Here is a 24,709-nt window from a genome sequence, read left to right as displayed (position 1 = left end):
GAATGAAATATGTACTTATATATTATACACAGGTCAAAGAAGAAATCTTAATGGAATTGAAAAATAAGAGCAGAAATTAATGAAATAGTAAACAATGATACAAAAGGACCACAAAACCAAAAATTACTTTTCAGAAAGACTAATGAAATCAGTAACTTCTGAGAAGATAATGGCAGGAGGAAAAAAGAAGAAAAAATATAAGGAATGAAAAAAGTAATAGTTAAGATATATTGTGATGCAGACAACCCTAAAATTTTAAGTGCCTTAAAAATACAAAAGATTAATTCTTACTCTTGCTTCTTATCCAGTGTAGGTGCTTTGTGGTCACTTAGGTTTTTAGGCTGATGGAGTCTTCATTTCAATACGTACTTCCATGATTGCCACCTTAGGGAAGGGAACCGGCTGTTAAAGTTTCTTCCAAAAAGTGACACAATGTTCCATCCACATTTCATTGGAGAAAGCAAGTCATCTTGTGTCAGATATAATGAGCAAGTGCACTCCTACCATAGGCTTGAAGGAGAATCAGAATATTCATGAACTGCCCTAAATACTACCACTAGGGCATTACCAGAATGCAGCAGAGGGTTAAAAGATTGTAAGAGAATATTATGAACAACTTATGCCAATAAAGTTTAAATTTTCAAAAAGTTGTGACTATATACATTTCTACAACTATATAAATTATCAAAACTGACTCTAAGTAGAAAAGATAAATCCACTGTTAAATTTTTTCTCATAGAGAACACTAGACAAGGACAATTATGGACAAATTCTAATAGCAATAATTTCCTATTTTACATAGAGAATATGACTCTAGATACCAAAATCAGTCAAGGATAGAGGAGAAAATTACAATCCAGTCTCACTCACGAATATAGAAGCAAAAATCTCAAAAGAAAGAAACTTTAGCATGCTGTGTCTAATAATACATAAAATGCATATAATTCATCATGCCCAAATTGAATTTATTCAAGGAATGAGAGATTGATTGAACATTAGAAAAAAATTAACATAATACATCACGTTTTAAAGAAGAACTGTGTGATCATCTCAATAGATAGAGAAAAAGCATTCAATTAAATTCCACAGTAGTTTAAGATTAAAAACCCTTAGCAAATTAGGACTAGAAGGGATGTTTCTTAGTTTCATAAAAGATACCTATGAAAATGTACAGCAAGTTCAGGAACAAGTTGAAGTTACCTCCTGTCACCACTGCTCAGCTTTGTACTGGAAGTTGTAGGTAGAACAGAAAGGGGAGATGAAGAGATGAGTTGGAAAGAAAGAAAACGGTCATTCACAGATTATATGAGTGTCTGCATAAAAACCACAAAAGAAACTCCAGATAGACCTTCTGGTGAGATAATATAGGAATTTACCAAATTGGAATTTATCAGATTGCTAGATATAAGATTATATAACAAGAATCCATTGCATTTCTGTACACTAACAGTGAACAGAAATTGTGATTAAAAATGGATACCATTTACAATAGCAACAAAAGTACAAGTTACATAGCAATAAATTAACACAAGACATGCAGGACCTATACACAGAAATTATAAAATTTTATTTAAAAACATTAAAGCTTGAGTAAATGGAGAGATACACTGTATTAATGGGCAAGAAGATGTAAGATAAAAATGTCTTTCTTCACATTGATCTACATAGTTACTGTTCTAGTCAGAATCCCGATGCTGTATATAACAAATTACAAGCTGGTTCTGAAATTTAGATGGAAGAACAGAGGGCCAAGAACAGCTAAGATACTTCTAAAGAAAATATTAAATGGGAAATCTTGCCCTATCAGGTATCAAAACTTTTAATATGAAGTTAGAGTAAATTAAAACATTGTGGTATTGGTGGGGAAGTATACAATAGACCAGTGTGATGTGACAGAATAAAGAGCCCAAATTCAAAGCCATGATTAGCAGAAAGTTGATTTATGATAGAATTGACACTGTAGATGAGTGGGGAAAAGATGGATAAATAGTACTTAGACAATTGGTTATCTGTATAGGAAAAAATGAAATTGAGTCCTATTCTCACACTTTAACAAAAATCACTTCCAGGTGGACTGAAGATCTAAATTGATTGACCAGAAAGTTTTTAGAAGATATTGGTAGTAGAGGAGAATATCTTTGTGACTTCAGGTTAAAGGAAAGTTTCTTAAATAAAAGCGTAGACCAAAAAGGAAAATATTGATAAATTCAACTATAATAAATTAAGAAACTTTGTTCATCAAGACACTTCACAGAGAAAAGACTAGCCACAAATTAGAGGGTATATATAACGTATACAACAAAAGATTGGTATCTAGACCATATAACAAGCACAACAATAACTTAGAAGAAAAATGGGCAAAAGATAGGCTCAGATGTCTCACAGAAGAGATAACCTAGACAGCCAGTAAATACATTTTCAGAGAAATGTAAATTAACACTGGCATGATATATTCATCACACTCAAAGAAATTCTGGCAGTGCCATATGCTTATAAGGATAAGAACTGCCTCCTGATTTTTATTTTCTTCTGATTGGTACCAAGTAATTTAATTGTTTCAAACTAACGAGCAGATACCACTCCTACAAAAATGCCATTGTTTTCCCTATCTATGAAGACACTGAAACAGAAAGGTTAAGTAACCTGGTGAAGGTCAGACAACTTGTATATGGCAGAGTTGAGATTTGAACCTAGACAGTGTATGTTAAAACCTGTACTCTTAATCATTAAGCTATACTTTCTCGTTACAAGAACAGTCTTTCTTTTTCATCTTTCTGGGCCTCAGCTTCATCATCTATAAAATGGATATAATATATACCTCATAAGGTTGCTCATGAGTGTTAAGTGAGAAAATATATATAAAGTGCTTAGCACAGCAGCATATAGTGTTGCTTAATAAATGTTAGCTGTTGTGGTTATAATTGTCATCATCACTGCCATTACCACTATTAAAAAGATAATTATTTGCAAGGTGTATTTTCTACTTTTTTTTTTAGTATTACTTACTTATAGCCTGATTTAAGATCCCATCTGATTTGTTTAGGCCCAGACTCTTGTTTTCATGCTTATGCTTATGTACTGTACATATAGAAACTAGCTCAAATGTGTCTATTTTACTAAGTAAATTGTACTTCCGTAAATTGTATTTACTATGTATATTGCTCTTTTTAAAAAGTGGTGGGTGACAGGTATATCCTAATTCATAGCAAGATGGGTCGTATTAGAGTGGTTGTTAGTAATATTTAATATGTACAGCTCTATAGAAGTCTCCAGTGGTAATGAGATTTGGCATTATGCTTTATGATTATAGTCATGCGTCGCTTAGTGATGAGGATGTGTTCTGAGAAATGCATCGTTAGGTGATTTTGTCATTGTGCGAACATCACCGAGTGTACTTACACAAACCTAGGTGGTATAGCCTATTATACACCTAGGCTGTATGGTACTAATCTTAAGAGACCACCATCATATATGTGGTCTGTCATTGACCAAAACGTCGTTATGCAGCACGTGACTATGTAGTATGGGACCTATTTTCCCAGTGGCTTTTGCTCTTCTTTCTAAGAGTGTGTTTGGTGTAGTGGCTAAGTATACAGGCTCTGGAGCCAGATTACCAGGGTTCACTTCCTTGCTTTGTACCATTTATTGGCTTTGTCATGAGCTTTGTAAGAGGCTTTCTGGCACATAGAAGGTTCAATAAATAGTAACTAATATTATTATTGTTATTTGTGGGTGGAAACAATGGAGGGGCACAAATCTGAGAAGGATAACTTTAGAAAGTGACAGGAATGGATATACAAAGTAGTTACTGAAAGAATCTTGTTATGACAAATAATAATGACTGCCAGATCTCTTATTGTTAGCCTGAGAATGTCGTCATACAGCTCACTTTGTATTTTTTATGTCTTAGGTTGGCTTTTTTGTGAAGAGAGGATGTTCCAAAGGCATGGTTGAAATTGAATTGTAAGTGTTAAAAGGGCTGAAACCACTCTTGCCTGTATAATCTCTTAGTTTATGTTCGTGCTTTCCTGATGACTTTAGAAAAGAGTAATATATAATATTATGGCATAAATATTGGAAATAATATTTAAAGAATATTTTATCTAGAGAAGTAGGTTTTTATTTTCTTTTAATTCATCTTTTAAAACCTAAATTGGAAGAATTTTCTTTTGGACAAATTCTTAAGGAAATTATAAATTTATGAGAGATAATGAAGTAGAAATATACTGTTAAATATTCATTAAGAAGTTGCAGTATTTTTTAGAAATTTAAGATGTCTAATAGTTTTTTGCTGATTTTGAAAGTAATGCTTGCTTGTTAAAACAATGCAAACAATATAGAAGTGTATAAAGTTGAAAGTGAAGGCTTTCTTGCCATAATTCTACTTCTAGAAATAACCACTGTTAATAGTTGGTGAATCTCATGTATGGCAGATACTTAGCACTTACGTCATCAATTCCCTCCGTCGTGATAGAAATTGATAATTCATTGTGGTATTCTTTTCCCTCGAGCCTAGATGTTCTCAATTTACCACTCTTGGAAGCCATATCTGATGGATCAGAGTTAGTATTCAAGATGAAACCAGTTGACCATCCTCGGTGTATATACTTTTCAGTCTTTTATACGTGAATATGCACATTGTTTAGATGATTTTTAGAGAGTGTTGTTTTTTGGAGTGTTTATAGAAAATCATGGGATTTTTGAGCTGAAATAGCTCTTAAAGATTATCTGGTAGTCCTGTCAATTTATAGGATATGAGGAAATAATCTTTTTACTCAAAAATTGTTGGAAAATTTTTTTTTTATGTAGAGATGAGAAATAGGCGTACATGGAAGTAAAAAGAAAACAAGAGATTATACTCAATTTATTAAAATATAATGATAATATTTTACTGAAGGATACAAAACCAAGACCTGAATAAATGGAGAAGCATATTATATTCCTAGAAACATAAAGTTAATATCATTATTAACGTCAGTCCTTTTCAAATTAATGTATAAATTTGATACAATTTCGACGAGAGTCTCAACAGGTAAGTTTACAGGTTGATTCTAAAGTTCATCTGGAAGAATAAATGTGGCAGAAAACCCAAGAAGATTTTTAAAAAGCAGAATCATGAATAACACATTTGTGTACCAGATGTTAAAGTGTACTATAAAGCCATTGATAATATGGTATTGGTACAGAAAATTAGAGCAGCAGAATGGAGAGAATAGGAGCAGATCTACATGTATATGAGAATTTAATTTATTGTAAAGGAGGCAGTTTAAGTGTGGGATATAAATTACTTAAATGGAGTTGAAATAATTGGCTATTAATTTTTTTAGACAGATAAATTTAGACCTTTATCAAACTTCCTATGCATAAATAAAATCTAAATGTGCTAAAAGTTGAGTGAAAAAATATGTAACTTTGAAAATAATAGAAAAAATATAGAATAATTTTTAAATCTTAAGAAAGGGAAAGGCGTTTCTAAGCAGAACAGGATACCCAATAACTGTAAAAAGGAAAGATAGGAAATTTAGGTTCCATAAAAATTCAGCTAAAAATAATGGTATCATAGTTAAAAATGAGTGACGGATGGGAGAAAACATTTTCAGCACAGATAACATTTACGTCTTAAAATTACGAAAATACCAATGTCTCATGGAAGTCAGTAAAAATTATAAACAGCTTAATAGAAAATAAGCAAAGAAAGTAAATGGCTAATAAGTATAAAAAGAGGCTATACCTCAAGGACGTCAAAATGAGGATTTTTTTCCTCTCAGCTTAGAAAAATTTAAGAATAAAATTCAGTATTATGAAGGTACAGGGAAGTGGATCCTGTCCTGCACTGTTCGTGGGAGTGTAGACAGTATATCCTATTTGGGAGTGTCTATCAGATTTTAAATACAAATATTCTTTGATCCGGTTACTATTCTAGAGAACATTTACTCATTTGCACAAAATTAGCTTTTTTCTAATTTTGGTAGTGAAAAATTATGAATAACCCAAACGTCCATCACCTGATAAATGGCTAAACAAAATGTGATATATCCGTACGATGGCATACTATTCAGCCTTAAAAAGGAAGGAAGTACTGATAGATCCTACAGCATGGGTGAGCCTTGAAAACATTATGCTTGGTGCAAGAAGCCAGGCACAAGAGACTGCATATTGTATGATGCCATTCATGTGAAATGTCCAGAATATGCAAATCCATAGAAAATATTGGTTGCTGGGGTATGAGCAGAGCAGAGAATGGGGAGTGACTGCTTAACAGCTGTGGGCTCCTTTTTTGAGTGATGAAAATATCCTGGAATTAGATAGTGGTGATGGTTGCACAATCTTGTGAATATATTAAAAACCATTGTTGATATACATATTCTTTCAACTGTACACCTAAAAATGGTAAATTTTATGTATATTTTACCACAATAAGAAAAACATTGAATTATACACTTTAAAATGGTGGATTATATGATATGTAAATTATATGTCAATTAAAAAAAATAACTGCCAAAGATACTCCTGGGTTAGCCTTGGTACCATTGATTGATCACAATGGCTTCTTAGATAGTGAAACTGAAACAAGTATATTAAGCCAGGTATATTTATAAATGCAGAGGGAGTATTAATATTCAAGTTTCAAAAGTCCATTATGAATGGTTGCAGGTCTTAAGCACTCCTGACTTTCTACTCGGAATCACCAAGACCTAGTTGTTTTCTTAGTTATCTAAAGAGGTAAACTTCTTGGTGTGCAGTAGCTACTAGCTCTGATAATCTAACCAGTGACTATTAACCAGAGTTCTGTTACCAAGTTTGGGACAATGGAAGGTTTCCATTTCCCCAAGCTTAGCATAGTTACATTGTGGTCACTTGTTCCAGTAGGGTTCACATAGCCTTGAGAGTACCAAACACAAAATGGCTCATCATTAGTTGTAGAAATTGTTATTGCTGTTGAACTAATGCATTAACTGGCCACGTACTCATTGAGTGGAATGGTGGATAGAATAATCTCCGGCATACATGTATGCAGTCATTTTTCAATATTTATTGAATACCTATCGCTGGGGGATATAGCATTCTGTCGTCATGGAATTTATAATTAGGGGCATGGGGGGGGCACAGATAAATAGGTAAAATGTATATTATATTAGTTGGTGATATGTGCTATGTAAAAAAATAAAGCAGGAAAGGAGGACAGGGAGTGCCAGAGTGGAGTTTATGATATAAAACAGGATGATCAGGAAAGTTCTCACTGAGAAAATAGTATTTGAGCAAAGTCATGAAGGAGATAACGCGATGAACATGGAGATATTTGGGGAAACAGCATTTCAGGTAGGAATCTGCAAATGCTGAGACTCTGAGGTGGTACCCAGTGTGACTGGATCACCTTGAACAGATTAGTAAAAGATAAGGTCTGAAAATATCAGGGAGCCAGCTCATAGGGCCTTGTAGGCCGATATAAAAACTTTGCATTTATTTTAAATAAGATATGAAGCCACCAGGATTTGAGCAGAGGGAGTGGCATGATGTAACTTAAATTTTAACTAGATCATTTAGGTTGCCTTGTGAAAAATAGACTGTAAGAGAACAGAGGCCAAAGCAAGAATATCAGTTAAGTGACTAATATAGTAACCCTAAGAGAGATGAAGATAGCTTAGGATTTGCTCACAATTTGGATATAGGCTTTGGAGGAAAGAGAGGCATCAAGGTGGACTGCAAGATATCTGGCATGCTTAAGAGCAGAGTTTCTGTTAACTGAGGTAGAGAAAGCTGCTGCAGGAGATTTGGGGATGAGATCAGAAGTTTGTTTTGGAGTAAATCATATTTCATTGAATTAAGATGCCACCACTTGTAAAATGCAGCTTCCAGTTTAACTATGACACAGATAGTTTGAAATGTGCATCCCAATTTCAGAAATGTTAAGATGTAAAAAAATAACAACAACAAAAACAAATGCTTTTCAGAGTCAATAAAACACGGAGTAAAGTTTGAGATGCCCAGTAGACAGTCAGGTAGAAATGTTCAATGGGCAGTTAGACGTATAAACCTGTCACTAGGGGAGAAGTGTGGGCCAAAGATAATACATTTGGGGAGTTGTCAGTAGGATGGATGAAATCACCAAGGGAGAAGATAACAGATGAAAGAAAGAAGTCTAAGAACTAAAACCTGTTGCAGTACAGCATTCAGAGGTTGAACATAGGAAAAAGGAGGAAAGGAAAGTGAGAAGAATTTGCTAGTGAGTCAAAAGCATATGCTACCTGGAAAGCTATGCTTTGAATAGTTTGAGGAGGAGGGAGTAATCTGTGTCTGATGCTGCTCATAGGTCAAGTAAAATGAGAAAAAACAACTTAATGAGATTAGCTTATCTTTGGCCTTTGACAAGGTTTGGGAGTGGTGGTGCTTTGATTTATTCCTGTTGAATATTCAAGGAAGGCCTGTTGAGAATATTTGTGAGCTGAGAACTGAAAGATAGAAAGGAGCCAACCATAAGAAGAACTGGGAGTGGAGTATTCCAGGCAGAGAGAATAGTTTGTGCAAAAGATCTAAGGTGGACTTAAGTTTGTTGTTGCTGAGGAATAGAAAAATGGTAATGTGGCTGGAGAGAAATGAGATATTTATTGTAGGATTTTGGAAAATACCATTTACTTGATTGAGGATATTCCCTTCGGTTCCTGATTTGGTATGCTTTTAATTATGAATAGGGAATGAATTTTATCAGCCTGTATTCAATTATCATATTACTTTAATTGATAAATTTGATTAATTTCCTGATGTTCACCTAATTTTGCATTCTTAGAATAAATTTAATGTGGTTATAATTTTTTGGATATATTGCTAGATTTGGTTTTCTAATGTTTCATTTAGGATTTTTGCATCTGTATTTTGTGAAATATTTGTTGTTTGAATGTTTGGTTAAACTTACTGGTAAAATCATTTGGGCCTAGAGTTTTTTGTTTTTTAATTTTTTAACTACTGATTTAATTTATTTAATGGTAATGGAATTATTTAGTTTTTCTATTTCTTGAAACATTGTAGGGTTTTATACTTTTCTAAAACATTTTTTCTTAGTTTTTAATTTTATTGGCCTAAATAATATCTTTATATGTAAGTTTATTATATTTGTATTATATTATGTTGTATCATAGACATATTATATAAATGTCTTCTGTAGTTTTAGTCCCCTCTTTCATTCACGTTTTTTTTCTTGATTTGAAAAAATTGACTTGTCAGTTTTATTAGTCTTTTTCAATGAATTAACTTTTGCATTGTGGTTTCTGTCTTATATCACTGTTTTCTGTTTCATTAATTTCTATTCTTACCTCTACTAATTCTTCTTTAGACTTCTGGTTTCTTTTATTCTTTTTCTAATTTCTTGAAATGGGTATTTATTGTACTAATTTTCAGTCTTTTGTTTTCCTTAATATAAACAGTTAAGGTTACAAATTTCCCTCTCAGTATTGCTTTTAGCTCCATCCCCAAATTTTTGTGTATAGTATTTTCCTATTTTTTAATTCTGATTATTTTCTTCATTTCCTTTGTGAGTTCATAGTTAGAAGTTGTTTCAAAATTTTAATGTAGTGATTTTCTTGTTATGTTTTAGTATTGATTTCCACTTTGATAGTAGTGTGGTAAAAACTATACATATATATATATGTGTGTGTTTGTATATATATGGTCCTTATGGTACCAATCCTTTGAAGTTTGTTGAGGCTTACTTTTTGTAGTGAGTTTTTATAATTGTTACCTGTTTGGTTGCAAGAATGAGTATTCTGCTGTTATATGTGCAATGTTCTGTATTTGTCCATTAGTTCAAGCTTATTAATTATATTGTTAAATCTTCTACATTTTTGATGATTTCAGTTGTCAGATCAATTCCTTAATTACTGAGAAAAGTGTACTACACTGTCCCTCTGTGTAGATTTGTCAGTTACCCTTGTCCTGTCAGTTTTTCTTTATGTATTATTAGTTGCAGCTAAGATTCAAATTGTTCTGTCTTCCTAGTGAATTGAACTTTTTATTGTTTTGTACTGACTTCTTTATCTTTTGAGTCTTTTTGCCTTAGAATCTATTTAATTTGCCGTTAATGTGGTTAGCAGCTTTCTTTTTAAGTATTTTCCTGGTTATCTTTTTTCATTCATTTATTTAAAGTTTTTAACTTTTGTTATCTCCTTTAACAAGTGTAGCTGGGTATCGTTTTTTAGTCTTTTAAATAATTCACATATTCCATTTACATTTATTGTAATTATTTATATGTTTGTACTTATCTGTACTGCCTTATTCTGTACTTATTTGTCCCACTTTTCAATATTTCTTTTCTCTTCTGCCTTCGTTTGGATTTTTTTGTTAATTTTTCTGTATTGTTTTGGAAATTATGCATTCTTCTCTTGTTTTAGTGGTTATTAGAATTTTTAACACAAATACTTTAATAGTATCTAGACTTAGTTAAATATCTCTATCTTCCTATCGAATAGTTAAAGACCTTAGAGTACTTTTAGTAACTTCTCAGAAGTCATATGCTATTTTATTTTATCTTATTTTTTAAACTCTTCAGGATATAATAACTATTATTAATTTATACTGTGAATGTTTGTTTAGAATTACCCCACATATTTTGTTTGCTTTGCTTTTCATTCTTTCTTGCATTTCTGCTCTGTGCTTTGGGATCTTTCTTTCTGCCAGAGGACATTCTTGAAAGTTTCCTTTAATGAGGATGTTCTAGTAGAACACTCAATTTTTGTCTGAAATGATGTTACTTTGCTCTAAATCTTGACAGATATTTGCTGGATATAAAATTCTGCATTGATAGGTGTTTTCTTAGCACATGCAAAGTATAATTCCATTGTCTTTTGATGTGAATCTAATCTTAGTTTCTTTGATAATAATTCTCTTTTTCTTAAGAGGCTTTTGAAATCATATCTCTGTTTTTGGTGTTGTATAGTGTCACATCATATATTTAGGTGTAGATTTATTTTTTATTTATTTTGCTTGGGATTTAATGAGCTTCTTAAATCCATGGTTTGGAAAATTCTTATCTGTTTTCTCTTCAAATATAGGCACTGACCCAGTCTCTGTCTCCCTTCTAGAACTCATATTAGACAGCTATTAGGCTTTCTTAGTCATCTGTGTCTCTTAACATCTTTCATATTTTTAATTTTTTTATGTTTTTGTGCTGCATTCTAGATCCATTTCTCTATGGTGCTTTTTCGGATCTGCTTGTTCTTTGCTTATATTGTCAATCTTTTATTTCTTAAAATATAGTAAACATACTTATTTTATACTTGGGTCCATTAATTCCAATATGATTTCTCTTTGGTTTTTTTGCTAGTACTTACTCTTGATGCTTTGTTTTGTGTATGTGTGTATGTTTCCAGTGAGCTGTTCCTTTCTCTTTGAACTTTATGTTAATTGAGGATAAAGTTAGATTCCTGCAGAGGGAGTTTTTATTAGCTGCTGTCACAGACCATTGGAGGATACTTTCAATCTAGTATCACAATATATAGAATTCTCAGTTTGAGAGTTTTGAAATTCCTTGGGTATGTCATGTAACTTCAAGATACAAATGTGTTTGAGACTGACTTGTGGTTAGTAATTCTTGGGGGAGATTTTTTTGCTTGTTGCACAGTTCAAGGCAGTTTACCTTGCTATCTCTAGTGGTGACATTGGTGATGGAGTATTTCTAGTTTACCCTTACACTGAGGGTATGACTTTTTGGGGGTGGTTTCTGGTAGACTCTCCACTTTGGGTAGCTCTGGGCTTTGTCTGCAACACCCTTCTCCCAGGACATCATGAAAGTGAATGGGCAAGTTACCTGGTTGGCCAAATGCCCTTAGAGTGAAAGCTGATTTCATTTTTCCATTTCCGAGTTCCTACCTGCTCTGGGATTTTGGCCAGAATTCCTTACTTTCATGCTAACTCATAAATGCATTTATGAAGATATTTTAATATTTTATTATTTTTAATTGTTTACAGCAAGAGGATCAAAAAGGGTACTTTATTAGTCATTCTGCTGGAAATGAAAGTTTAAACTACTTTTTTTTTTAAGTCCTAAAATTTTACTGTTTGGAGTGTTCTGATTACAGTATAGTTTATATATACAACATTTACAAATTATCATTGTTATTTAGCCATTGGATACCAATAATTTATCTTTCTACCACATGCTGCTGATTCCCAATGAAGAAGATGGATGAATAGATGAGAGGTGTGGAGCAGTAGTACTTCTAAAAGCAAGAAATAAGTAAATACCCTTCTTTCAGATTCTCTATTGTTTAATGTTCCTTTATAGCCATGTGATGTAGTCCCCTCTGAATTCAGAGTGGAGTACATGATGAGGAAGCCATGGGCTACCTTTGTGGGCAGGCTAGTTTTAATGACTGGAAATGCATATGCAAGAGTCGTTTTTCATTCATACATTTTCCAAGTAGAAGGAGTTTCAAGTTTTAACTGTTACATGCTTTTATGTACCAACCCATTTTGAATTGCAGTCAGCCTGTGTGATTAGAGAATAGCATAATGATTAAAGGATGAAAACTCCAGATATGCAAATCCTCTGGCAGTGTTTGGAAGTTAGTATTGGCATTTGTTTTAATGTTATTTTAATAGTTTAAATAATTTTGAATGTTGAAAGAGGAGTAACTTATATGTGGTCAGTTATATATTACTAATAAAATGTCAGGATTTCCTTTTTTGGAGGGGCCAAAATATCAAAAGGAATAAAAATTATGATACTCCTGTCTGACAACCTTTGGTGCAAGAGACTTTGGGAAATTTTGTTTCTAAAATAATGTGTATATTTTGAATATAAACATTTTTAAATTATTTTTTAACTAGGTTCAAAATTTCTGGAAATCTTGTAATCACCCGTGAGATTGATGTGGCAAAAAATCAGTCCTTTTGGTTTATCAACAAAAAATCTACAACCCAGAAAATAGTAGAAGAGCAAGTTGCAGCCTTAAATATTCAAGTGGGCAATCTTTGCCAGTTTCTACCTCAGGTATGTGAACATTAGATATAAAGATGGGAAAATTTTGTACGTAGTGTCCCCTTTTTTTTTTTTTTTTTTTTTTTTTTACAAGAGGCAAGACATTTGCAAATAGGCTCACAGTTTATTTATTTATTTATTTATTTATTTTTTTGTGAGGAAGATCCGCCCTGAGCTACCATCCATGCTAATCCTCCTCTTTTTGCTGAGGAAGACCGGCTCTGAGCTAACATCTATTGCCAATCCTCCTTCTTTTTTTTTCCCCCCAAAGCCCCAGTAGATAGTTGTATGTCATAGTTGTACATCCTCCTAGTTGCTGCATGTGGGACACGGCTTCAGCATGACCGGAGAAGCAGTGCATCAGTGCGCGCCCGGGATCCGAGCCCGGGCCACCAGTAGTGGAGCTCGCATACTTAACCACCAAGCCACGGGGGCCGGCCCCATAATGTTTCCTTTTTATGCTGTATAAGAATGTAAATTCTTTTCAAGGGATGTTGTACTGGTTACAACAATGGAAAATTATAGTTCATTTTCTTTCCTCAGAAACGATAATTTGATTATATATGTCCAAATTAAATAAAAACTAAAATGTGAAAGCATTTATCAGCTGATGTCAGACTATCTATTTTTTTTTTAACTTCTAACATTCTAACTGATGTGTGGTAGATAATGATCATTTCAATCCAGGGGACTATTTTTTTTTTTTATTTCCAAACTATTTATTATATGTATATAAACATTTCAACCTGTTAATACTGACAGAAATTTTTTAAAGGTTCTCAAGAAGATGACAGTTTATACCCTAAGTTTATCTTTATTATTTTAAAGAATAATGTATATGAAAGGACAGGGTTTATATTAAGATTCACTTCTCAAAATAGTTTTTTTCTTTTAAATGAGTTTCTGCTTGATAGGTGTGATCATTGAGTGACATATGTTTTGAAGATATTTATAAACGATAATAGTTGGTAATATTTAAGTTTTGTGCTCTAGGATAAAGTTGGAGAATTTGCTAAACTCAGTAAAATTGAACTCCTTGAAGCTACTGAGAAGTCAATTGGTCCTCCAGAAATGCACAGATACCATTGTGAACTCAAAAACTTCAGGGAGAAAGAAAAACAGCTAGAGGTATTTATAAGTAGACAACTTATTTTTATTGTCCCTCATTGATTTCTATGTCTCAAAATGTGGGTGTAGTTCTGATTCATGGAGTGAATTCATATGTTTGTGATTTTTTTTTCACCCAGGGTTGTGTTGCTAATGTTAATTAAATTAGGTGACAAAAAGTGAGAATGGATTCCATAATGTAAAGTTTGAAAAATTTGACTATCATTTTGTCAAATACCTGTTATTAATTGAATTTCTAAGGAACCAATAATAGAATTATAAAGTATTTTTTTCTCTCAGGAAGTTTCAGTATTATTCTTTTATTCGTTCAGTATTTGTTAAACACCTGCCATGTGCCAGGCACTCTGTAAGGCTTTAGGTAGTACAGCAGATACCATATAGCTTTTAATGTCGCCTCTCTGTTGAACCAGTTTCCGTACGTTTTCAGTTGCATGAGGGTAGACTTAAGAGAACTATACATTTAGTTGCAGTGTTGAGTTTTTATTTTTACCTTTAATAAACATGTAAATTAAGATGTCCTTTTATATCATGTCATTTGAAACGGTGTTTTATTTAATGAATCATTTTCCATGTCTTAGCAACTAAAATAAATTCAGTAAACTTTTGTAATAAGAAATCTCATAAACAAATGCTTTCTCTTAAACTGTAACTGTCATACTTGATGATATGTTTTGTTATAATTTTTTTTTTTTATTTTTTTTTTTTTTTTTTTTTTTTGTTTATTTATTTATTTTTCCCCCAAAGCCCCAGTACATAGTTGTCTGTCATAGCTGCACATCCTTCTAGTTGCTGTATGTGGGATGCGGCCTCAGCATGGCTGGAGGAGTGGTGCCTCGGTGCGCACCCGGGATGCGAACCCGGGCCGCCGGCAGCGGAGAGCACACACTTAACCGCTAAGCCACGGGGCCGGCCCTGTTTTGTTATAATTTAATATTATTTTTATTATTATACTTATTCAGCTTGAATGACCAAAAGAGTTGTAATTATTTTATCCTATGTCAGATACTCCATCAGTCCTTTTACCCTTCCCCACATCAAACAATCTAGTACTCCCTTCTGAAACCCTCATGGAAACTACCTACCATCCTCTGAAGGAAAACAAGCATATATTCTACTAGGTTCTCAGTACATCTTTGCATTTGTTAATTCACAATATAAAGGCTGAATGTTAGCTTTTCTTTATCTCATTTCTAAGTTCTTAAGTCATGGATGTTCATAACATACTACATAACATAATCATAATACTACTTTTCATTTGTATATCATGTTATAGCTTTTGTTGAACTTTCATCTACAGTAAGTTGAATTGCTTCTCCCCTTGAGGATTGAAATGGGCCAGATATGTCTCTTCTCTTTAAGCAAGAAAAATTCAGGCTCAGAGAGGCGGCAGAGCTTCCTCATAGCCCCATGATTAATAAGTTGTAGAGCCTAGACCGGAACTCAGGTCTGCACGTTAGTTTTACACAGTTGCTAAGATCTCCTGTGGAATTGTTTATTGTGAAATTTTGCTAGCATGTGCGTTTTTTATTAAAAGATTTGACCTGTTGTCTTTTTTCACTTAAACTAACTGTTAAATAAATATTTATTTTAGACCTCATGCAAAGAGAAAACTGAATATCTAGAGAAAATGATTCAGAGGAATGAAAGATACAAACAAGATGTGGAGAGGTTCTATGAACGTAAGCGACATTTAGATTTGATTGAGATGCTTGAAGCAAAAAGGCCATGGGTGGTAAGTCTTAGTTATTAGAGACAAAAGTAGTGGTTCTTTAACAGAAAAGTTATAAAGAAGGCAGTAATTATTGTGTATTAAAAGTAGTGCTTTTGTTCATTTTTGCTTTATATATCATACATCATAAAATTTATCTGTCTCATTTTGTGTTATATAGCTGTGTGCTATTTTATTATTATTATATAAGAAATAACACTTGATTAAATCTATGCCCTTAACTTCCATATTTGAGTCCTCAACAGATAGTTGTGTTTTATAAAATGTTAGTGATCTAAAAATGTTTACACGTGTAAAAATTAAATCTTTGTCCTCAGGTCACTGGACATTTGCTTGGAGTGTGGCGTTAATATCGACTTCAGCTACAGGAATCTATAGCTGAAGAATGTTAACTGTAATCTTCTACTCACATGCATTATAAGTTTAGTGAGGCTACTGTTTTCTTTCTAATCACTGCATGATGTATATTTTATTATTAAAGACCACAATTCACGCTAAAGATTCAATTCCCTCAATGCCATTACTTTACAATGGCTGGAACAAAATAAGAAAGTTTTATAATGTTTGTTCCAAGGTTAGGATGGAAATAATTATTAGATTAGAAAAATATGTGCCTATATTTGTGGCCCTCTCCCCACCCCCGCTTCACGCTACCCTGTCCCGTAATTCCATTACTCTTAAACTTGTTTCTTTCTTCAGTTTGTTTTGATTACATTTTTCCTATATTCATTATTATTCTTGCACCTACTTTATCTTTGTCTTATGATTTCTTGGTTTCCCCTTTTCTTTCTCAGATTGATTTCAATCTTTTTCCCTTATTTTCTTTTTTTGATTTGCTCTGTTTATGTTCTTTTCTCTTCTTCCCTTTCTTCATCCCTTCATTCTTACTGTGTGCTCTCTTAGCACTCCACTTATTTTTTTTAGCAAATATTTATTAATTCCTGTGACATGGCAAGTATCATTTTCATCAGCATGCTTCTTTTTGTTTTCCTTTTGACCCATTTTCCTTTTATTTTTTTTTTTTCAGTTTTACTTTTCATAACTGAGTTTCTTTTGCTTCTTTATACGTTGTTTTATCTTTATTGGGAGATTAGAGGAGAGCCTCATTTTAGTAGCCATTAGGATATAAGTTTCACAAACAGGAAGAGATGGAAGTCAGAGTCCAGCTTAGTGGTAGAGATGAATGCTCAGTGAGTATCAGTCAGGACTCTTAGTGAATCATTGTGTTGGTGTTTACTTGTTTTGAAGTTGTTTCACAGGGAGATTTTATAGTAATAGACTACCAAAGGGATGTCAAAATAGTCTTTTCATAGATTTGGTTTCTGCCTTTACCTTGATTTTAGTATATGCATTTGTTTAAACTAAGTACATTAACTTCTGTTTCTTGCATTCGTTTCAAGGAGTATGAAAATGTTCGTCAGGAATATGAAGAAGTAAAACTAGCTCGTGACCGAGTGAAGGAAGAAGTGAGAAAACTTAAAGAAGGGCAGATTCCTATGACACATCGAATTGAAGAAATTGAAAAACAGCGGCACAATCTGGAGGCTAGAATCAAAGAGAAGGTACGTGTCTGGCTCAATTTTGGATTTCCTATATTTTATTTTAGCAAATACAAAAAATATTTTGTAGATTTACTTGTAGTTTTGGCTGCTTAAGTTCTTTAGGAATCCTACCCCCACAGGGCTTTCAAGGTCCTAATTATCACTGTTGGAGGGTTGCTACTTTACAGAAATTCTGAGATGTAAAAAGAGAAAAATGAAATGTGACTGTTTAAATTACAAGAGGATTCAGAGTAGTATTCTTAGAAATACTGAACTATTTTTTTGAATTTATTACATCTGCTTTGAAATTATATTCCCTCTTAGAGCAGGGTGGTAGAGAAAACCTGATGGTTTTTTAGAATAAATACTATAATGGCATATGGAATATTCTCTATATTTTGAAAATATAACTTAAATTTTTATGGTCACGGCTTTTCACCTTTAGGGGAGATTTTGGAGTCAGAGATTATTTTGAGAATGGTTTAAACTATAGACCCTGCTATCCTATAGGATAGTCTTTAGGGTCAGATGAAATAACATGAGAAAATAGATGTGAAGAGATAAACATACGTATGCATATTGCTGCAGCTATTTTTAATATCAATAGGAATAACCTTTTATAGTTTTGCAAATGACTGTTGGTATCTTTGGTGATAATTACCAAATTTGGTTATCGATAATAACCAAACCAAATTTGATAATTTGGTTTGAAAGAAATCACGGAAAAGCGTGGGTGGGGCCACATTATTGGCTTGCTTGAATTTTTAACCAACTTCCCCCCTTCTGGTTCAATCTTACAGGCAACAGATATTAAGGAGACATCTCAAAAATGCAAACAAAAGCAAGATGTTATAGAAAGGAAAGATAAACATGTAAGATTTTGTATTGAAATTTTTATTATGCTAATTTGCCTTAACTTTTGTGTTCAGGTCTGGATTATAAGAAAACTTCTTGTTTGGGAATTGTCTAAGATCCTCCTCATTCCTTATTTTTTTATCTTCATCTGTGAGGGAAACTAAGATTTGGAAGTATAGCAGTTGCACAGAGGATAATTGGGAAGAATTGCTCAAAACTACCCATAGATATGCGTTATGATCTTTGTAGCTGGGTGGCTATAATTTTTTAATAGGGTAATGATAAAATTGGATTTAGTTATCTTAATAGCAGAAATTGAAATATAAGAGATTATTCTGTTGTTTGTTTATGTTATTATTTTAGGATGATTGGGCAAGAAAGTGGGCTTTTTAGCTAAGCGATCCCCAAATTATGCGGGGGTTCTGTTCTCCAGGACCATTCAGAAGCTAAATTTTGACTCACCTGGCTTAGGGGAAGACACATAACTTGAAGCATTCCTGGTGGTTGAAGCATTATGTTAATCTACCAGTTTTCAGCCTCTCCCCTTTTTCTATGCCTTTATCTTCAAGTCCCAGGCCTCTCTCATTTAATTTCTCCAGAGAATAAACCTCAAATTTCCATGGCAGGAGCTTGGCTGCCAGTGTTGTGTGTTCAGGGTGTGTGTATAGAAGGGGTGCGGAGGCATTGGGGTGGGCGGTAGGGTAGGGGTAACTCTGTTACATGATGTCTTCTTTTTGAAGGCTCAACAGTATTTTAATTTATTTATAGCAAAATCTTACTTCTCCAAATCCCTGTAAAATATGTACATGGCAATTATCATTGTATCCAAATTGCTGGTGGAGAAATAACAAAATTAAATGACTTACAGAACTCAGAAGTAACTCCTAGTGCCACACTCTACTTCCCCTAATATAAAATTAATTTTTCTACAAGAATGTTATTAAATATGTGATATCTTTTATACTTGACATTTCCTAGTTCTAAGAGTCTCGGGGATGTTTTTTTTTAGAAGAGTTAGCTCTTTTCTTGTCCTTTTCCCTTTCACGTCCCCTTTACACCATAGTTCCTATAATATGCTGCTAAATTAGTTGTCCCTCTGCTATCTTTTATCTTCTGAATATTTATTGAATTCTCCAGCTCTTGATGTCTCCTCCCTTATTCCTCTTGTCCTTGTGGGATTGAACCCTTTTTACTCCATTTCTGTTATTTAGTTAGACTTTAGGGAGGAAAAGCCATAAAGGTTCATCCTTAAAACCCCCAACAGGAATACCAGGTTCATAGGTTGTCTAAGGTTGAATCATCCTTGCTGTCTTGTCATGAATCTTACTTGGTATTTTAATACTTTGCTGGATTCAACTAGAAAATCTTGTATTTAGAATTTTTTGCACCATGTGAGATTGGCCTGAAATTTTATTTTGTTCCATCCTTAGCTGGTTTTGTTCAGTGTTAATGCTGATGTTTTAAGTAGTTTAATTCTTCTTGGACCAATATTTTCTTTTTTCTCTTATCATAATTGCCAGGGTTTATTACTTTTATAAGTTCTTGAATTTTTAGCTTAATTTTTAATAAGTACATCTTACATGTGTTGATATGTGCTTTTATTGTTTTTCAGTTTAAGATTTTATAATTCTCATTTTAATGTTTTTATTCATTTAAGGTTATATAGGAGTTTTTATTGTTTTAATTTCTATAGATGGAATTTTTAAGCTTTTTTTAATGTAGAATTCTAGTTATATTGCTTTATGGTTAATAAATGTGGCCTTTATGACTATTTTAGAATTTTTTGAGACCTCTTTTGGACTTTTATGTTTTGTTTTGTACATGTTCTGTATATATTCAAGAAGAATGTGTGTCCTGTCTTTAGGTGTGGTTTTATGTATATATATAACAGGCTTACTATAATTATATTATGCAAATGTTCTACTTCTTTATTTTTTTACCTACTTGACTTACCCATTTTTAAAGTGTCAGTATCTTCTTCTGTGAGTGTAGATTTGTTCATTTTTCCTTCTAATTATATTCTTGCTTTCTAGGTCTTAAAGCTTTATTGTTTTGTTCTGTCTGCATCATGTTTTGATTTATTTTATCTGCTGTAAATAATATATACTAGGTTTTGTTTTGTTGTTTTTTTTCAGTTTGGTGTGAGACACTTTTTCATACAGTGAGGGAGTTTAGCCAGTTCACATTTACCATTGTTTTCTACCTACTATTGTTTTTGTTTGATTACTCCTGCTTCCCTTTCTACTTTCCGTTGCTGTAGATCAAAATTTTCTTATTCCATTTTTTTCTAAAGTTATATATTCTAAGACTATTCTACTGATTACTCTTAAAATTTAAATAAAAAAGTTAATCAGTATTTTTATTCTTCCACTTAATTAAGATAACAATCTTAGCAAGCTTTTATTTTTTCTTCCTCCACTCCATGTCAATATCATCAGAAATTTTACTTCTCAGTTATTTATTTATTTATTTTAAACTTTATTTATTTATTTTTCCCCCCAAAGCCCCAGTAGATAGTTGTATGTCATAGTTGCACATCCTTCTAGTTGCTGTATGTGGGACTCGGCCTCAGCATGGCTGGAGAAGTGGTGCGTCCGTGTGCGTCGGTGCGTGCCCGGGATCCGAACCCAGGCCGCCAGCAGCGGAGCGCACGCACTTAACCGCTAAGCCACGGGGCCGGCCCTCAGTTATTTAAAATGTTATTTTTTACTGTCTGTATTTATTTAGACTCAATGGTATGTTTTGTTGGCTTATTTGATCATGTTACTTCTTATATCACACTTCTGGCTCCCTCTTTTGAGGAGGTACGGATTTTTTTGTTTTTTTCTTGCTGGATATATTCTATAGGTGTTTTACCAGAGGTTCTTTGGGTGATGAACTTTCTGAGTCCTTTCTTTTTTGCACTCACTCTGGAATATTAATATGGCTCGTTATGGGCCATACTTTCTTACTTTGTTGAATGTGTTGTAATTTTTTGTTGAAACCGGACAGTTTAAGTAGCATGATGTGTCAACTCTGAAATCAGTCGTTCTCTTCTTCCTTAGGCTTGTCGTTGTTGCTGTTTTTTTTTTAGTTACTTTCCCAACTAATTCCATGAAGTCTGTACTCTTTGTTGTATATGACTACTGAACTCTCTGCTCTGTTAGCTTAGTGGTTAGCTAACAATTGGACAGATATTTCTTTGAATGATTGGAACCAGTATGTCTCCTAGTCTTTGTTGAAGGTCTCTGCATGCGTGTTGGGTCACACCAACATGCAGCTGGGCAGTGTTTTCAACCAAGATTCAGTCATTTTTCTTGAGTAAATGCTCCCTGAATTGTTGCAAGCTTTGGTTAATTTCCAGTGCTAGTTTACAACTCTCTTTTGACCTTCACTTCCTGTTTGTACAGAGTGTCAAAGTGAAACAGTCTTTGCACAGGGCCTCTGTGAGAGCTTAAGGCCTCCTCACATCTTTCTGGAGCATGTGCACAGCCCTGGGTATGCACGCAGTCCTCCTCGTGCACATCGCCTTTTAGATTCCCAGGAGCTTCTAAGGCCTCCTGTGGGCATCTCATTCTCCAGCTTTTCCTTGTAAGTTTTTTGGTTAGGTTATTGTTTGCCACACCTGTTATCCTGCACCAGGGAGCTTGGTGCTAAACAATTGCTGCTGATTGTTTTTTGACAGATGCCTCCAAGGAAAAGGGTGTTTTGCAGTGAGCAAGCTGAGGAGTCAGGTCAAATAAGAAGAACCAGCTCAAAAATGTTGCTGGGGTTTTTAATAGGAATTGCATTAAATGTGTATATCAATTTGGAGAGAATTGAAATCTTTACCATGTTGAGTCTTCTGATCTGTGAACATGGTATGTCTCCATTTATTTAGATCTTTGATTTCTTTCATCAGCATTGTGTAGTTTTCATCATACACATCCTCTATGTGTTTTGTTTGATTACAACCTAAGTTTTTCTTTTCTTTTCACTCTCTCTCTCTTTTTGATTCCTTGGGATTTTCTGCATAGATAATCATGTCATCTACAAATGGGGACAGCTTTATTTCTTCCTTTCTGACTTATATGCCTTTTATTTCCTTTCTTGCCTTATTGCACTGGCTAGAACTTCCAGAATTGTGTTGAATAAGAATCTTAAGAGTGGACATCCTTGCCTTGTTCCTGATCTTAGGAGGAAAGCATTCAGTTTTTCACCATTAAGTATAATGTTAGCTATAGGTTTTTTATAGATACTCTTTATCAAGCTCAGAAAGTTCCACTCTATTCCTATGTTTCTGAGAGTATTTATCATGAGTGAGTATCGGAATTTTGTCAAATGCTTTTTCTGCATCTATTGATATGATCATGTACATTTCCTCTTTAGCTTGTTAGTATGGTAGATTACATTGATTGATTTTTGAATATCAAATCAACCTTGTATCCGTGAAATAAACCCTGCTTGGTTATGGTGTATAAATAAATATATGATTCCCTTTACGTATTGTTGAATTCTATTCGCTAACAGTTAAAAGGATTTTTTTGTGTGTGTGAGAAAGATTAGCCCTGAGCTAACATCCAATGCCAATCCTCCTCTTTTTGCTGAGGAAGATTGGCCCTGGGCTAACAGGCATGCCCATCTTCCTCTACTTTATATGGGATGCCGCCACAGCATGCCTTGACAAGCGGTGTGTCGGTCTGCGCTCGGGATCTGAACCTGTGAACCCCGGGCAGCCGAAGCGGAGCACGGGAACCTAACCACTGTGCCACCGGGCCGGCCCCAACAGTTAAAGGATTTTTGTGTCTATATTCATGAAGGATATTGTTCTGTAGTTTTCTTTTCGTACTGGCTGTCTGCTTTTGCTGTCAGGGTAATAACTAGCTTTATAAAAATTCTAAGAATATTCTCTCTTCTTCTATTTTTTGGAAGAGATTGTGTAGAATTGGTGTTAATTCTTCTTTAAATATGCTAAATAATTCTCAGCACTATCTGGGTGTGGAGATTTCTTTTTTGGGGAGTTTTAAAATTATGAATTCAATTTACTTGATAGTTATAGGGCTATTCAAATAATCTCTTTCATGTTGGATGAGTTGTGGTAGTGTTTTTTGAGTAATCGGTCCATTTTGTCTAAGTTTCCAATATATGTGTGCATAAATTCTCTTATTATCTTTTTGATATCCGTATGGCCTGTAATGATATTGATACCTCTCTTTCATTCCTGATATTGGTAATTTGTGTCTTCTCTGCCTTTTTTTGGTGAGTCTTGCTAGAGGTTTGTTAATTTTATTGCTTTTTTTGAAGAACCAGCTCTTCGTTTCATTGATTTTCTCTGTTGTTTTTCTCTTTTCAATTTCATTGATTTCTATTCATGTCTTTATTATTTCCTTTCTTCTGCTTGGCATGGGTTTATTTTGCTCTTTCTCTAGGTTCTTGAGGTGGAAGCTCAGATTATTGATTTGAGACTTTTCCTCTTTTCTTGTGTGTGGACTTAATGCTATAAATTTCCCTCTCATCACTGCTGTAGCTGTGTCCCACAAATTTTAATATATGGTACTTTTATTTTTGTTCAGTTTAATGTATTTTTTTCACTTTTCTTGAGATCACAATTTGTTGATCCATTCACCTGTTGATGAACATTTAAGTTGTTTCTGGTTTGGGGCTATTACCAGTACAGCTGCTATAAGAATTCTTGTACAAGTTTTTTTATGAACATGTGCTTTCATTTCTCCTGGATAATTTCCTAGGAGTAGACTATCATAGGTGTACATATAACTTTTGAAGGAGTTGCCACACTGTTTTCCAAAATGATTATTAGTAATTTATTGTAATTGTAATTGATAAAAGTTGACTTGTTATGGCTTAGAATTTTTTAAAAAATGGTTCTTTACTATAAATAATTTGAGAAACACTGCTTGGAGTAGCCTTGGAGGAGTTAGCTTTAGGTGGCTACAAGGACTCTCCTTACATTGTATAAGATAAAGCAGAGTGAGTAAAGATAGAAGTAGGGTGATGGATTTGAAAGCAGGAAAAGTGCTCTTATCAGAGTACTCTGATTTTAACTATGCTATTAATGAAGTGTGAGACAAGGCCATTAGCTGAGTGAGTAGAGGGCTTGCAGCAATAAAGGATTGAGGAAGGAGGAAAACATATGAACTCATCCCAGAATGAGAGCACACATCTATTAGAGAAATGTAATAGGTTTGTCTGGTAGTTCTGAGTGCCTGTTTAAGTTTTGTGGCCCTAAATTTAAAGTAACACCCGTTTTTGAGAGTTTCGCCAGTTAGTTCAGTTGCTTACATACAGATAGATAGAAGATATATAGTTAGGTTTAATAAGGACTAGGCTTTTTCCTGGCTAATGTGACGTAGGAATGGTGGAGAGTCAAGAAGTCTTTGCAAGGGAGTGGTTCTAGTGCTGGATTGTGGAGCCTCAGCAGGTGAAGGAAAGAAATGAAGGGGATGTTGGATTGTGGAAAGGTAATAGGGTCAATGGATGGCAGGACCCTGTGGGGTTAAAGGATAGTTG

The 24,709-nt window shown here is 33.7% G+C and overlaps 1 protein-coding gene across 5 annotated transcripts in view; it reads left to right on the top strand.

Moving 5' to 3' along the window:
• The window catches only part of SMC5 (structural maintenance of chromosomes 5), a 77,260-nt gene that overhangs the window by 5,670 nt on the left and 46,881 nt on the right, over positions 1–24,709 (top strand). For 4 of the 5 annotated variants that reach the window (XR_015555425.1, XR_015555424.1, XM_014795432.2 and 1 more), the window contains exons 3-8: positions 3,911–3,963; positions 12,820–12,982; positions 13,964–14,098; positions 15,690–15,830; positions 17,228–17,389; positions 18,169–18,240. Coding sequence is in view for 3 of the 5 variants with exons in the window: in XM_014795432.2 (XP_014650918.1) it covers positions 3,911–3,963; positions 12,820–12,982; positions 13,964–14,098; positions 15,690–15,830; positions 17,228–17,389; positions 18,169–18,240 (726 nt within the window). In the remaining 2 variants the exon portion in view is untranslated. Of the gene's footprint in view, positions 1–3,908; positions 3,964–12,168; positions 12,227–12,819; positions 12,983–13,963; positions 14,099–15,689; positions 15,831–17,227; positions 17,390–18,168; positions 18,241–24,709 lie in introns of those variants that run through there. The other variant, XM_087444506.1, reaches the window with a different exon arrangement.

Source organism: Ceratotherium simum, chromosome 20, assembly GCF_057802395.1.
Source record: "Ceratotherium simum simum isolate JZ-2026a chromosome 20, ASM5780239v1, whole genome shotgun sequence".
Lineage (NCBI taxonomy): Eukaryota > Metazoa > Chordata > Mammalia > Perissodactyla > Rhinocerotidae > Ceratotherium > Ceratotherium simum.
Note: the sequence above shows the minus strand (reverse complement) of the source record. Positions and strands in the feature narration are given on the sequence as shown.